A 14,329-nucleotide genomic window follows, 5' to 3' on the forward strand; every position below is an offset into this window, starting at 1 on the left:
TAAGTTGTTCTTCGGGTTGTTCACATTGTCCACTTGCATATTTCAAATTGGATTTTGGCTCAAACATGTACAGATGTATTTGAAAAGTTTATTTTTAGAGTAAAAAATGAGACAAAGAAGTGAAATCTGACTACTATTCTTTCTTTACATAGTCAGCTTTCTGAAGCTGACCAGTCAGGACAGAGGGGGGTCATCTGAAAGACAGGATCTAAAATAGCCTGTTTCAGACAGAGGTTGAACTGAGGAGCTGCATAAAGAGCCAGTAGGAGATAAATAAGGAGTTTGTTGAACTGTAACTCATGCAAATATTTTCCAGTAGAGACCCAGAATATAACTATAGGCCTGGAAATATAATGCACTTTAAAGGACACCATTTGTGTCTATAGGCATGTATGCATTTACAAAATGTCTGTGCATGTCCCTGCCTACCAGCATGGCAGTCCAACCAATAAGAGAGATCCACTACGCTTGATCAAAGTGTTGGACAGACTCACTCTGGATGTTTCTTGGCCTCTGACTGTCCTGTTTTAATGGTCAGTGATGTGTTGACATACCATTTTCCCTCTTGTTGTCTTTGGCCGAGCGGCTTTAGTGTTTGTTAAGCTGTAGAACAGCCCTCCCACTCTCCCTCCCTCCCTCTTTCTACTATCAATTATATTAACAGCAGCCTGAAGCTTCCTCCTAGCATGTTGCTCCATTTTGCTGTTACTTTATGGCCTCTTCTTCTACATTATTACACTGCACTGGTAATAGAGCATACTCTCTATTCTACTCCAGGCTTTGCCCTGCAATCCAATTTATCTTTCCAACACTAGACGTTTTCTTGTGACAATTTTTTATGTCATCACATGTGTGTCTGTCCCTCATCTCCCAGGGCACAGCTTACAGGACAATGACTTATACAATACAATGGAAAGGATGGATGTCCTGCAGTCAACTTGAGGCCAATTTCGCCTAACATGATTTGTCTTATGTTTCCGGCTAGCTGCACAACTGGGAACGATCTGCCAGCACCCTTTAGAAATTATGTTTTCCGGCTTCTCTCCACTCATGTTAATTATGTATTACCACCAAGATGCTGGTGGAGTCACGTGGTGTGTCAAGTTTTACCTTGATTGGCACAAGGGCCAAATATAGCACATCAAGCATTCTTACGTTAATTCTTAGTCATATCAGAGCCCCTATGCATTGTATAACCATAAGCCATGTGTATCCACTGGGGAGCAACAGCTTTAAATCATTCATTGATTTAAGTTAGCAGCTCAGGCAGAAATATGTTGGACAGGCAGTACTCATGCATGCAGCCCTGGGCTTTGAGCTTCCTACTGGGATCGTGGGCAGCGACTTATGTTGCACTTGTCTGTGTGCAACAGCATGTTTGAGCTGCTCGGTTGAAGGTATTTCTGTGCATTTGAAATATTTAGTCAGATTTGTTTGGATTTTTTATTACAGGAAAGAAATGTTTGAAGAAGAGGTTCACATTTTTTCCAAGTGTGGCTTGATACGATACTCACATGCGTACGTACAATGAAATATTGATTTCTGCAAACATTCCTCCTTTCAATACTGGCCTTGAAAAGATCCTTGCCTCACGAGCCTCCAGAGTAATGAGGCACTAAATATGCAATCCTTTTTCTGCACAAAAATACACTCTACAGTTAACCTTAGAGTTGCAACAATAAGTCGAGTAATACATTTGTTAACAAAATGTGTTGATTAATGATTTTTTAAAGCAAAAAACGCCAAATATGTGATGGTTCCACCTTCTCAGATATGAGGATTTGCTGCATGTTTGTATAATAAATTATAGTTAATTAAATATTTGTGGGTTTTTGACTGCTGGATGAAACAAGCAATTTAAGGACATAACTTTGGGGAGTTGTGATGTTCTTGTTTTTGTTTTTTTATTGTTGTTTTTTTACTCCTTTTTGACAGTTCATAGACAATTAATTGAGAAAATAAGTCAGACAGGGAATATATATATATATTTTCAGTTATGTAGAGATATACATGAGAAACATTTGAAGCGGCTCACTCACCCCTCATGTGTCAAGTATATCGTTGTAAATTTGAAAAAATACAGCAACCTATACTTTAAGATAACATGAAGTATTATTAAGCAATGTCTGTGCATAGATATTTTTGTAGTCATGTTGTTCATTTGATTTTGAGGGGTATTTATTTATCTTAATGTTACATATGATAATATAGATAGGAGAATGTATTGCTATGTTCAATCCAGTAGAGGCAGTAATGCACCATTGTGGATGAAAACCGTCTCTAAAAGAAGAAGAAGAAGCTGACAGGCGGAAGTAGTCATAGCTGCTGGTATGGTCTGAGCTGAGCTGCTACTAGTCAAACTTTCGTTTTTATCTGGAAATACAGCTATTATGGCCACGTTTTTCGGTGAAGTTTTGTCCGTGTACTCCCGGGCTGTGGAGGAAGATGAGGAGGAGCTTGAGGAAAACGAAGAAGATGAACAAATCCGCAGAGAACTGGAGGAAAAGAGGTAAATAATGTTAGCTAAAGGTAACTAGCATGGACACTGAAAATGATTAAGCAGAAAGCATGGAAGTGTTATTATTAATGTTACTTCATAAAATACACGCTATCAAGTAATACCGCATCGCTTAATAATTGTCAGAGCATGATTTAGATACATGTGGCAGACTGAAGAGTTAGTGAGAGCTTAATTATAAACTAGTTTCACATTCATTAAATAGAAACCTCATTGTAACTTAAACATGAACATTTTCAGTATTTAAAAAATCAGTATTTATCAAACTCCTAAAATTCAGTAAAATTAGTTTTAAAAAGGTAATTACCTATGTGGCTCTCATCCTCGCATGTTCAATTTAATTGAGTTTTTTTTTTTTTTTCTGCCACTTGTCACAACCAGTATTGACTTTTACCCAAGTACTGTGTGCAACTGTGTAAGTATATTTTTGAGGTGCTAAAGTAATGGTGAAAAAATGTTGGTCATGGAAGCCCACAGTGATCTCCTGATATGTCTTGTTTTGTCTCGACCAACAGTCCACAAACCAAAGATACTCATTTTACTGTCACACAAGACTAAAGAAACCGGAAAATATTCATATTTTAGGAGCTGAAATCAGAGATTTTCTTTCTCAAACGATTAATTGCCAATCCTCATATCTGAGAAGGTGGAATAAGCAAATATTTGGCCTTTTTGCTTGAAAAATGCTTGAAACAATTAAAGATTTTCAAAATAGTTGTCAACAGATTTTTTTCCCAATCAGATAATCTATTGACTAATTGTTACACTTCCAAAAAAATTATCAGCCAGCCATTTAGCCAGAGATTACACATTACCAGTTTCAGCTTCACTTTAATGCTGTTATCAATCAAGGCAGTTGGGCTTGTGCTGCAGTGGTTCATATTCCCACTAACCAATTTCTAAATAGTTAGCCCAGGGCTCCTGGGGTGCCTTGGGGTTTGGCGCCTCGGACATCTGCCTGCTTTTTCCTCTTGGTAATCCAGCCTTGTTTACAGCTGTCATATAAATGTGCTGGATTCAGTTACAGTTATTTTCTCAGAAATGTAGCAGAGGGGAAGTACTAAGTAGTATACAATGAAATACAATAATAGAGCTGCAACTGTTTTGACTAATTAATAATTGTTTGTAGTCAGGTTTTTTTAAAGGAAAAATACAAAATATTCAAAGCGTTTAGGTGTCATACATGATCGTAAACCGTTGATCAGACAAAAAAGACTTTTGAAAACGTCACCAAGATATTTTTCACAATTTTCTGACATTTTATTTAGGAAACTGTAAACTGATTTATCGAGAACATAATCATGAAATTACTCAATGAAAAAGTGTACCAAAGTACAATACTTTAGCAACAAGTACACCACTTTTGAAGGATGGCTTCTAGTTATTGTGGCAACACAGGTTTATTTGAGTAGACTGTTTTGATAAAAAAAAATATGAGGAAAAGCTGCAAAACCACAAAAATCTTTGAAATCAGCTCCAGAGACCTACATGGAAATACTTGATGTAAGGAGGTAATGGTGGTTACTCTTGAAAATGGCTCACAGTTCAGATCATTTTGCGTCATGGCCTGTCTGTGCGTCTGTCCTCTTGGCTAGCTGCAGGTACTTACTTGCATCCCACATGTCTGCAGGTGCTAGGAGTGCTCTACAGATGCTCTCGAATACGCTGAAGTGTATAATTTTGAAAGCTCCTGTACAGTTTTGAGTGGCTGACAGACTAAATAATATGTGCTGGTATGTAAGAGCTCAGTGCAGCAGCTGGTGTGACAGTTGGTGTTGATCACCAGCCATTTAAAATCTGACAGATATGATAATTATTTTGTGCTAATTTAGATAATAAAGTGTCTTCCAAAGCTTTTCCTCCTTTTCTAACCTTCCTCACTTTTCATCAGGGAGGTACATCTGCAATGGAGTCCTGACGTCTCTGAGTCGCTGAGGTCTGGAAACAAGCTGCAGTGTTCCGACTTTGTCCTCGCTGTGGGACACAACGCTGCCAGTAAGTAACGGGCTGCCAGCCGTTTCCCAGAGTCACAACTCTTCTGCATGCATATGAACCTTTCTAAGAGCACACACAATATTATTACAGATCAAATTGAGCTTTTAATGATCCCCTTGGGGGAATTGGAACATAAAGTCCAGCGGCTGCTCAGAAATAAGACAGTCAATTTCCAAGAACATAATTACTTTGGCTTTTTGAAATAATAAGCTCAGTAATGAGCAAACTGGATATAATAATCTCTACAAAGCAGTACACTTTTTTTTAACCAGATTTAAACTACACATTTAAAACACGTAATTAACACAAATATAAATTAGTATCTGCCAGGATTCAAAATTAACTTTTTTGTCCAACGGCCAAATGGTTTGTTAATGTTCAAATTTTACCAGCCACTCAATAGATTAGCATCGTTTTTTTCGGCTAATGAGTGAAGAAAGTCTGTCAGCCATTTGCATATTTTACCAGAATTTGGCTGGTGTTAATTTTGAGTCCTGGTACTACAAAAAACCTTGATATTCAGATTTGAAGTGTTTCCTGTTGTTTTCCGTTTTCTTTCCTGTCAAAAAATATTTGAGTAAGCGGGCCTCTCTCTGCGGAGCTGGTGACATTTAATCTGCGATCATTGATTGGCTTGTAAGAAATGCTGTTTGTTATAAGCTAAAACAGAAATATGAAATACATAAGAATATTAATGTGTTTTGTTTAGTCGTGACAAATGGAGCGAACAACACAACATACTGCTAAGCTACGAGCCCGACAGCCGTACAGTACCGGATCAGTATCTATTCGGGATGATCTATTAGTTTATATGAAACTCAAGAGACAGAAAAATATGTTATCAATGTCTCTGTTATGCAGTTTCTTTCTTTTCATTTTTCTCAACACATAGTAAAGAATTTCTATCTGCTTTCATGTCTCCATTATAAACTAAATCAATGAAGAAACACACTTTTCCTTCTGATGTTTTCTCCTATCATTACTCCACCACGACACAACATTTGTCAAACTGTGTTACTATGCAATGCACATCATTACAAAAGCTTTTTCCTGTCCCCAAATTCAATATAAAATTGTGACAATTTCAATTTACCTCTTCAGTGAACACACTTCTTTCTTCTCTCTTATTTCCAAAATGGTGTTGATCATTTCTTCAAAGAGTTACGCTCTGAGGAAGATGGAAGGTGTTCCCGTTGTCTTTTTGACAGCAACGCAAACAATAATACCACTTGGAAATGCTTTTGTGGAGGTGGAAGGCAAAGAGGTGTCTGTTTCCACTTTAAGCAAAAATCACAAATATTTGTTGATTCCAGCTTCTCAAATTTGGAGATTTGATGCATTTCTCTGTTTTTTATATCATTGTAAATTGATGTCTTTGTGTTTTGGACTGTTGGTCCAACAAAATAAGACATTTGAAGAAGTCACTTTGGACTCTAGGAAATTATGATGAGCATTTTTTACTATTCTCTGATTTTGTTTGAGAAAATAAATGGGCAGATTAATTGGTAGTGAAAATAACCTTTAGCTGCTGTCCTTGTATCCGCCAATGCAGAATATTGATCCAGTACTAGTCCTCTCTTTTTCCAAAACTTAAAATCAGTCAACACCTCACTACGTGGAACTCATTGTGATCATTTTTACATAAAACAACTTAAATCCAGGTTTGCTGTGGCACTAAAACCTGAGTATGACTGAATGTCCAGCAACTGATTAAACACTGAATTATTTGACGGCACTGACCAAGAAACTTTAAACTTAATTGTGGATTAGTCACATGTGGCTGAAACTCGATCCACTTAACTCTGATACCGATCTAGCAGTAAACCCACTCGCCCAGAGCGTGCACCAAACAAACACACAAAGTTAGTAAGCTAGCTTAACGAAATTAACACCTTGTTTCTCATTTTTAAGTGAACATAAATATGAAATTGAAAACGTTTAGGAGTTTTGTGCTGTAACTGTTCCTACATTGCTGTTCATGTTGGTTAAACTGTTCGAAAATGTAAAATTATTCCTTTGAGCTGTTAAACTGTTTTTTGTTTTGTTTTATGTTTCCCTTGTGTAAGGACACCTGGGTTTTTTTTCTCTGGTGATAATTTGCACAGTTGGTGCAGAGGATTTACTGGATTTACTTTGTAGATGCACATTTATAGAAACACAGATCTGGCTTACGCACAGCTGTTAACAGCAACACTAACAACAGCTCCATTACATTTAGGTTTGTCATTAAACTAACGGCCTGGCATACTGGAACACCTGCTGTAAATGCGATGCATCCAGCCATTATTAATGATTGTACTTACACCTGCCTCGATGTCCGCTGTGAGAAAAGGTCAATAGCTTTAAAACAGTAGCTCTGCTTGTATCTACACAGATCATCTTTCATCCTCTAGGCTCGTTCCCTTTCTTTGATGAAAACCTAGAATTGGCTGTGGGATATGAAACACTAATCCATTAAACTTAAAAGTAGAACATGCTGTACATACATGCACCTAATAATTTCAACATGATAAATGAAAACTAATATAACTCCTGTCACAAGTGAGCCGTTGTTGAATACTGAGAGGTTTTGTGTTTGCAGGGTTTCTGTCAGTGTGTGTTCTGAACTCTGCAAACTGGGACGCGGTGGGACACGCGTCAGTGTGGAATGAGAGGAGCCGGGCTGTAACCGGGCAAACCAGCGACGAGTCGGGATGTGTCTTCTACAGACAAAAGGCCAACCCATCAGTGAGTGACATACTGCGGAGGAACGCCTGAGAATCATTTCAAAATGTCGACAGTGCTGTTATTGTAAAGCAAATGTTTCACTTTGAAGACTTTGCTACTGATTTTCAAGTTGCAAACAGGCGACAAATCAAAGTGAAAACCTGAATAGATAAATGCAGGAAGATCAGGAATGCTGATACTTTTGGTAAAAAATGGAAAGTAATAACACAAACTATCAAAACGGTTCATTTTCAGCTGTCATTCCCTTTTACTTGCATTGTAGTTGGCCACATTTTATCTTAACTGATATAGCAGCATTTGCACCATTTCAAGAATAAAACAGAACACACCACTTTTTTTAACTACAAAAGTTAGAAAGGAGGCTGTGACATGCAGGATTAATGCGCCACCGCTAATCCAGCGTCTCTTACATAAACTGTCAGAGTGCTGAGTTACAACAGACCCGTCTGCTGTGTGTGGAGGTGTGTGTGTGTGGTGATTTTTGTATCAGCCTGTTGTCATTTGCACGTGATTTAATCAAGATAAACATAGTGAACGACTGTGTGTGATAGCGCCGCGCTCCCTGAGGAAGCTGCAGATTTATCACACATGTAGTATCAGTCATGCTGCTTTCAGATGGCTGCAGGGATTTAATTAACTGAAGGTGAAGGTTTGTATACAGTATAAAGCAGCTGTGGGGAACAGATACTGGAACGGTCATTAATTTACAGATCAAGTATACACATTTTATGCTGATTTCAATGCATATACAGGTGAGAGAGTATTTTTATTTTATTTTTTTCTGTATTGACAGTGGACAGTAGAGAGGTGACAGAAAATGGAGGCAGAGAGGAGGTGGGAGTGACCTGCAACAAAGGTCCTGGGCCATAATTGAATCAGGGATGCTGTGTTCATAGTACATATTGTACACGTTTTATTCACCAGGCGCTCATTTGGTAGGAGAGTGTTGAATTAATAGTCTTTATTTACAGTTTTCAGCTTTATTCAATAGTTGTCTTGCTTTTCCTTTTAAGTATTCAGTTAATGCTCGTTTACATAATCACAACATTCATGGTTTGGACATTTTCAGTTCAGCTCTAGCTAAGTTTTTCATCAAAATCCAAACACCTCTCTCTGCTGCCTCCTTTTAAATTAACCTGTTGTGCGCTGCACTGAGCATGAAAGTACCAAACAAACAGGCAAAGACCAGCACCAGTATCCATCTCAGTCCTGCCTCTGAGCACGGACGTCCTCCTCGTTCAGAATAATCTTTATACCTGAAAGTGAATATATTGTCCATATATTTACCTGTAGTTAAATACTGTCATTTTTAATAAAAAGGAATGTCAGTAGCTTAATGATTTGAGACGGTGCACCACTTTTGTCCAGAGTGAAATTTCATCAACAGTGGGAAGGACTGCCATGAAATGTGGTGCCCAGAGGTTGAATACTAAACACGTTGATTCCCTGATGTTGCCTCTAGCGCCACCAACAGGTCACAATTTCTGTCCCAATTCATTGGTTTATGACCAAATACCTGCAAAAAGGACATTCAAAATTCTTAGTCTTGTTGTTGTTTCTTTTTTAATATACTTTTATAAACATGCCTCCTATCTTTAAGTAACTCTTCAAATATACAATACTTTGAATCCATGAATGCATACATTTCTCTCTTTCCTTTTTCTGAAGGTTTTGATATGCCAGTTGACCTGCTACATTGCAGAAGACCAGTTGTTCCAGTGGACAGAAAAGGTACATTTATTGAAGTAAATCAGTTGGATGGCACAGTGATTGAATTATTCTGGAAAGCACAGATGTTTACAGCAGCTGTCCTTCCTCAGCCTGCAAACAGATAGCAGATTTACAACCATGCACAGATTTGTTTTTTGACATTGATGAAGAACAACAAAGTAATGGCAGGAGGACTTGCTGATGTCTGTTGAAAATAATGGTCAATGTCACTTACATAATCTGATTTTTGTGTTTTTGTAAATAGTATACAGCAGTTTTTGTCCTACTTTTTGTGAGATTACAGCAGTCTGAGTCAAACATGCAGGTATATTTCAGGATGATTAGCATGATAAAGTGATGCTGTCTTGTTCTTTTTTTTTTCTGTTGTAGGTGTTCGACTGTCTGCAGCACAGAGAGCTGAATGTGACGGTGCTGTCAGACAGCTCCGTGGCAGATTACAAAGCAGCAGACTATCTGAGCAGCAACTCCATACCCTTCCTGCGCTCTCTCAACACCAGTGTGTTCAGAGGCCAGCCTGTCTGCCAGTCACTGGAGCAGCCCAACATACTTACTGGGATTCCAGCTGCAGGTACGACTACACCTCCAAATGATTCGGATGTCACTGGACTGGATGTTCTAGCCTCACACAAAACTCTGTGTCATTCCTTCTTCGCTGCATACTTCTCTGCATGTTTAGTAGAATAACCCCTTTTTAGATTTGATGTATTCCTGGAGAATGGCAGCTTCATCCTTGCAGGTTAGAAAAGAAGCAGTCACATTAAACTTAACCAAGAAAAAGTTTTCTATAGTAAATTTGAGTTACAATTAAATAATTGTAGATAATATATAGAGAGGTTCTATATGTATATAAGTTTTGCAATAAGCGCGGCTTGCTTTTCTTTATAAAATTCACAGATTTCAGGAAAATATCTAATTGCAGTTGTTCAGAAGAATTTGCAATTGCGGTTGTATTTATATGATTTAAACTAGACCAGTTTATTACATATTATTTACAAGATAACTTTGTGCAAAACAGTATCAATAATAGAATCAGATAAATAATGCACATGCATGTTCAGGTTCTCCTTGGCTTCATTTTCAGTCACAAAATAAGTCAACTTCTGAAAAGACTAGACTAGTCAGTGTTGCATAGAAAAGAATATCCGACAAGTATTAATCCTGGAGGTCCCACTTCAGAGTTTTTAAGGCAATGAGCTTAAAACGATTTGATGCCCTTAAAAGTTGAACTACAAACACAAAAACAACCACATACACCTCCACTAACAACAGAGTGGTCAATTATAATTTACTCTTCTGACAGTTTCTGCAGGAGTTACTGGATTTCTGGACCTTGTAAATTCAGTGCATCATAACCAACTTCTCAACTTTTCTAACAAGTCGTAGAAACCACCACAAGAGCAGTGATTGGTCAGTTTGTGTTGATAGTGAGGACAACTGGAAGAAAGTTGAAGATAAACTTAAAATTTCTCTTCTTGGTTCTTCGGTTTTGTTTTAGTCTTTCTTAAACAAACCTTTTGCTCCTTGTTCATTATGAAAGAATTAATGAACGTAAACCCAGCGATTACGCAGTAGAAGTCTCCTAATCAGTGATGAGACAACATGAAATGATGTTAAATGAAAGAGTGTAAAGTTTAAGGTGTATTATGCGAGACTCGTGTCATCCCGACTTCCTTCGTATGGACCGCCTCGTGTTGAAGTGTCCTTGAGCGAGAGACGGAACCCGACGTGAGCATGTGGGGAATAAATGTATCTAAATGTCACTTTGTGCAAAAACATCTGCCAAATGAATGAAATGTGGGGCCATTAGGCTCCAATCCACTCACCAAGCGCACAGTCCTGCATCCTGATGTGGTCATTTTGGTGCCGGGGCAGTTAAGGACATCAAAACAGGGCAGCCAACACAAACAAACACGTGACATCAGAGATATAATCTGTGTCACTGAAGACTGACGGGTCACACACCTCATGTCAAACTGCCCCGTTCATTGTGTAATCATAAAATAATATTACATTCTTCTTCTTTGTACTTTTTCATCAGTACTGAACCACTGCCAGGTTCACCGCATCGCCACTGTTGTTTACCAGTGTTACAGTGATGTCATCGGCCCCGACTCTGTCACCATGGAGACCTACAAACCTGCACTAACCAAGCTTGGCAAGTCCATACAGGTGAGCGTCTTTTCTTTTTATATCTGAGAGGGGTTTGGAAAGGTCAGGCTGGTCAGAGAGTAGACGAGAGCAGATGCTCCTCTCATTTAAAGTTTGTCAGATTTCTAAAAATGAAATAATACACATGAATTGCAGACGTCCTGAAAGATTTGTCAGTGTTCAGTTGCTCTGCTGGCAGCGTCACTATGACGTGGCAGCAGGCGTTGACAGCTGACTGGAAAAACCACTCACTGTGACATCAATGGTGTTACTAATTACACATTACTCATTGTAAAACTAATGAGATTACTCATTACACAGCAAAAAGAGTAATGAGTTACTTTTGTTACTCAGCTGTCAGCGGCGTCAAAGTTGCCTTTAAAAATCCTTCACACCCACATGCTGCATCTTTTGTACTAAACACACAAAGAAATAAAAAAACAAGCAGGCAGAAAATAGTTTGGAGGGATTTACTGACCATCCAACAGTTAGCGTAGCCTCAGTGACTGCAAACAGACCTCAGCTGCACGATTCACACACCCTCTGATTCTGGCCTAAACTGGTGTCATGTAACTTTTGAATGTATGTGTGTCTGTGGCTAATGTCAATCTCGTTCAGACCTTTTGCTACTCTAACTAACTTTAATTTATTGTAATTAGTTATGTACATTTTACTTTAGATAATATAATATTCTAGCTTTTGATGTTAATTGCAGTAAGACAGCAACCACTCTGACCAACAAGTAACAGTTAAATTAATGGAGCATTACCAGGATCGTTAACTATAATGTAATTGCTGAATTTCACATTTTAATCCCTTACACTACTCATTACTGAAGAAAGAAATGACATTATTGTAATGTTCGTGGATCAAAGTAATGTGTTACTGGTCACCACAGACCAGAGTTGTGGTGAGAACTGCAACAAACTTTGACACAAAGTGTGTTTCAATAATCATTTGTCATGCCCTCCTTCACTTCCCCTTGGCATTTGATATTATGTGGCACCATAACTCACATTAATAAGCTTGGGTCGGGGTCCGAGGGGAGCGGAAGATTTCAAATGGGGCACACTTGCTCTCGTCTACAGACTCCACCGGTACGACTGAAAGATGAATTATCAAGGAGACGGTTGTCTAACTGCCTAAAAGCGGCCATTACCTCTTGTTATGTATCAGTTAGTGTCGATGAGGAGACAGCATTATCAGCGAATGATTGCAATATTCATCAGTAGCTTCAATTTCATTACAATAAATTACCTTTACACTGCTACTTTTCACATTTCAACGTCACTCAACATGGTGACAGGGATTCCTCTGAGTCAATTAACGAGGGGCTTGTTACACAGCTTTTAAGATACATCTGAATAGTTTTCCTGGTTTTTCTAAAATTTCTATCTCCTATTTCTCTCCTCAGTTGGACCCATCTCCGAGCACAGACGTCCTCCGCAAGTTTGTCAGAAGCACCGACATTCAGAGTAATCTTTATATCTGAAAAATGGCCGTTTTGCTCACAGTGCTGTGCAATCTAGTTCTATTTTCCTGTATAAAATACTGTCATTTTTTTTAATTAAAAAAGTAAAGAAAACCTGTGTAGTCTAATGATTTACTTTATATGAGTGCCTGTGCCCTTTAAGTTTGGAATTTATTAATTTATGAATGAATCAAATGTATGCTGAGAGAGGTTGACAGTGCTCCTGCATTATACATCATACCTCTGTAAACTTCTCATCTCTTTTCTCTTCATAGATGTGTGCGTCCTTACAAAAATTACAGGTTAGCAAGTTGTCAGGTGAATTAATATTCAAGGACACTTGAATTGGATTTTAGTAAAGTTCATGTGCAAGTTTAACATATTAGCAGTGACATAAATCCAAATGTGCTATTATTTAAAATTCACATCACGGCATCTGTTCACATCCTCATGCCTCCTGAATAAAAGTTGCATTTTTTTCAGGGATGTTAATGTCTGTCTGTCGCTTCGTCCAACAGTGAAATATTTTGAAATATTAAATTATATGCCATGAAATTTCGTACAATCATTATTGGTGCCTAAGGTAAATAATAAAACTCAGGAAACCTTTGTTTAAATGTCAGTAGTTTTATGATTCGGTGGGTCAGTTTGTTACTTTGGTTCAGAATGAAATACGCTAAAATATGTAGTACCGCTATGAAATTTACTCCAGATGTTATTATTGCCCAGAGGATGAGACGTAATAACTTTGTTGATCCCCTTACTTTGTCTCTAGCACCACCAGCAGGTTGAAAGTTGAATTCGTCCCAATACCTTGATTGGTTTATGAGCAAATACCTGCAAAACCAACATTTGTTTCAGTTTCTTTTTCATAAATGTTACTAAATATGAATTTAAGTTTCCTCTGCACTGCACACAGGACTGTTCTTTTTGGACTGATATATTATCACATCAGAGGACTAGTCTGTTAATTTCACATATTCCTCTTATTGCCAGCAAATCCCGTGAAAACACCATAATACAAACAGTGACTGGATCCTGCGAACAAGTACTGTCTGTTCACATCCTCCTCCAAAGCTTAATATAGTTTATTCCTTTGTGCCAGCTTGAGCTTAGTTGTTGTCCAAAGACTATTAAAAACACTTAAATGAGTCACTGTTCTATTCAAACATGCTCCTTTATTACCATAAACTGAAGTTAACTTTGCTTGATTCCCATTTACACTGCCCTGCTATTGCAAATACTCTATAGACCAACAAATGTGTATTTATCCACAGCTGAAAATAGTCCAGACTCCTGTTTAATTAACATTTACTAAAAATGACAGCGTCCTACTGTTTGAAGAAATCGCTTTTTCATTTGCAAATGAAAATGTGTTGCCTGTGAGTGATATTCAATGATAAATTTAGCTTATAAATGGTGATTTTACCAGTGTGCATACTGTATATTTTAGTTGTGTTCATGCTCCCACTGATCTCCAGTCAGCTGTGTGTGAAACTATTGATGATACTGCAGAAACAAATAATCCAGAAAAGGAAAAGTGGAGCTGAAACAATTAATGTTTTTTTTTTTCAATTATGCATAGATAGATTATTTTATTTATCTGTCCTTCAATCATGTTTACATTTTCACTATTATTAGTCATTATCATTTTTTTTTTTAAATTAACACACCACCCCCAAGCTGGGAGGCATAATTTGTTTTCTATTTTTTTTCTTTTTAGTACTTCTTTGTTGTTT

The 14,329-nt window shown here is 37.7% G+C and overlaps 1 protein-coding gene across 1 annotated transcript; it reads left to right on the forward strand.

Moving 5' to 3' along the window:
- The first annotated feature begins 2,313 nt into the window (after nucleotides 1–2,313).
- Nucleotides 2,314–12,868, forward strand: psmg1 (proteasome (prosome, macropain) assembly chaperone 1). Its single transcript, XM_062432965.1, has 7 exons — nucleotides 2,314–2,509; nucleotides 4,410–4,513; nucleotides 7,095–7,240; nucleotides 8,909–8,971; nucleotides 9,341–9,539; nucleotides 11,010–11,140; nucleotides 12,534–12,868. The coding sequence occupies exons 1-7, from the start codon at nucleotides 2,391–2,393 to the stop codon at nucleotides 12,609–12,611; spliced, it is 840 nt and encodes a 279-aa protein (XP_062288949.1). The 5' UTR covers nucleotides 2,314–2,390; the 3' UTR covers nucleotides 12,612–12,868.
- Nucleotides 12,869–14,329: the final 1,461 nt, after the last annotated feature.

Source organism: Scomber scombrus, chromosome 14 (assembly GCF_963691925.1).
Source record: "Scomber scombrus chromosome 14, fScoSco1.1, whole genome shotgun sequence".
Classification (NCBI taxonomy): domain Eukaryota; kingdom Metazoa; phylum Chordata; class Actinopteri; order Scombriformes; family Scombridae; genus Scomber; species Scomber scombrus.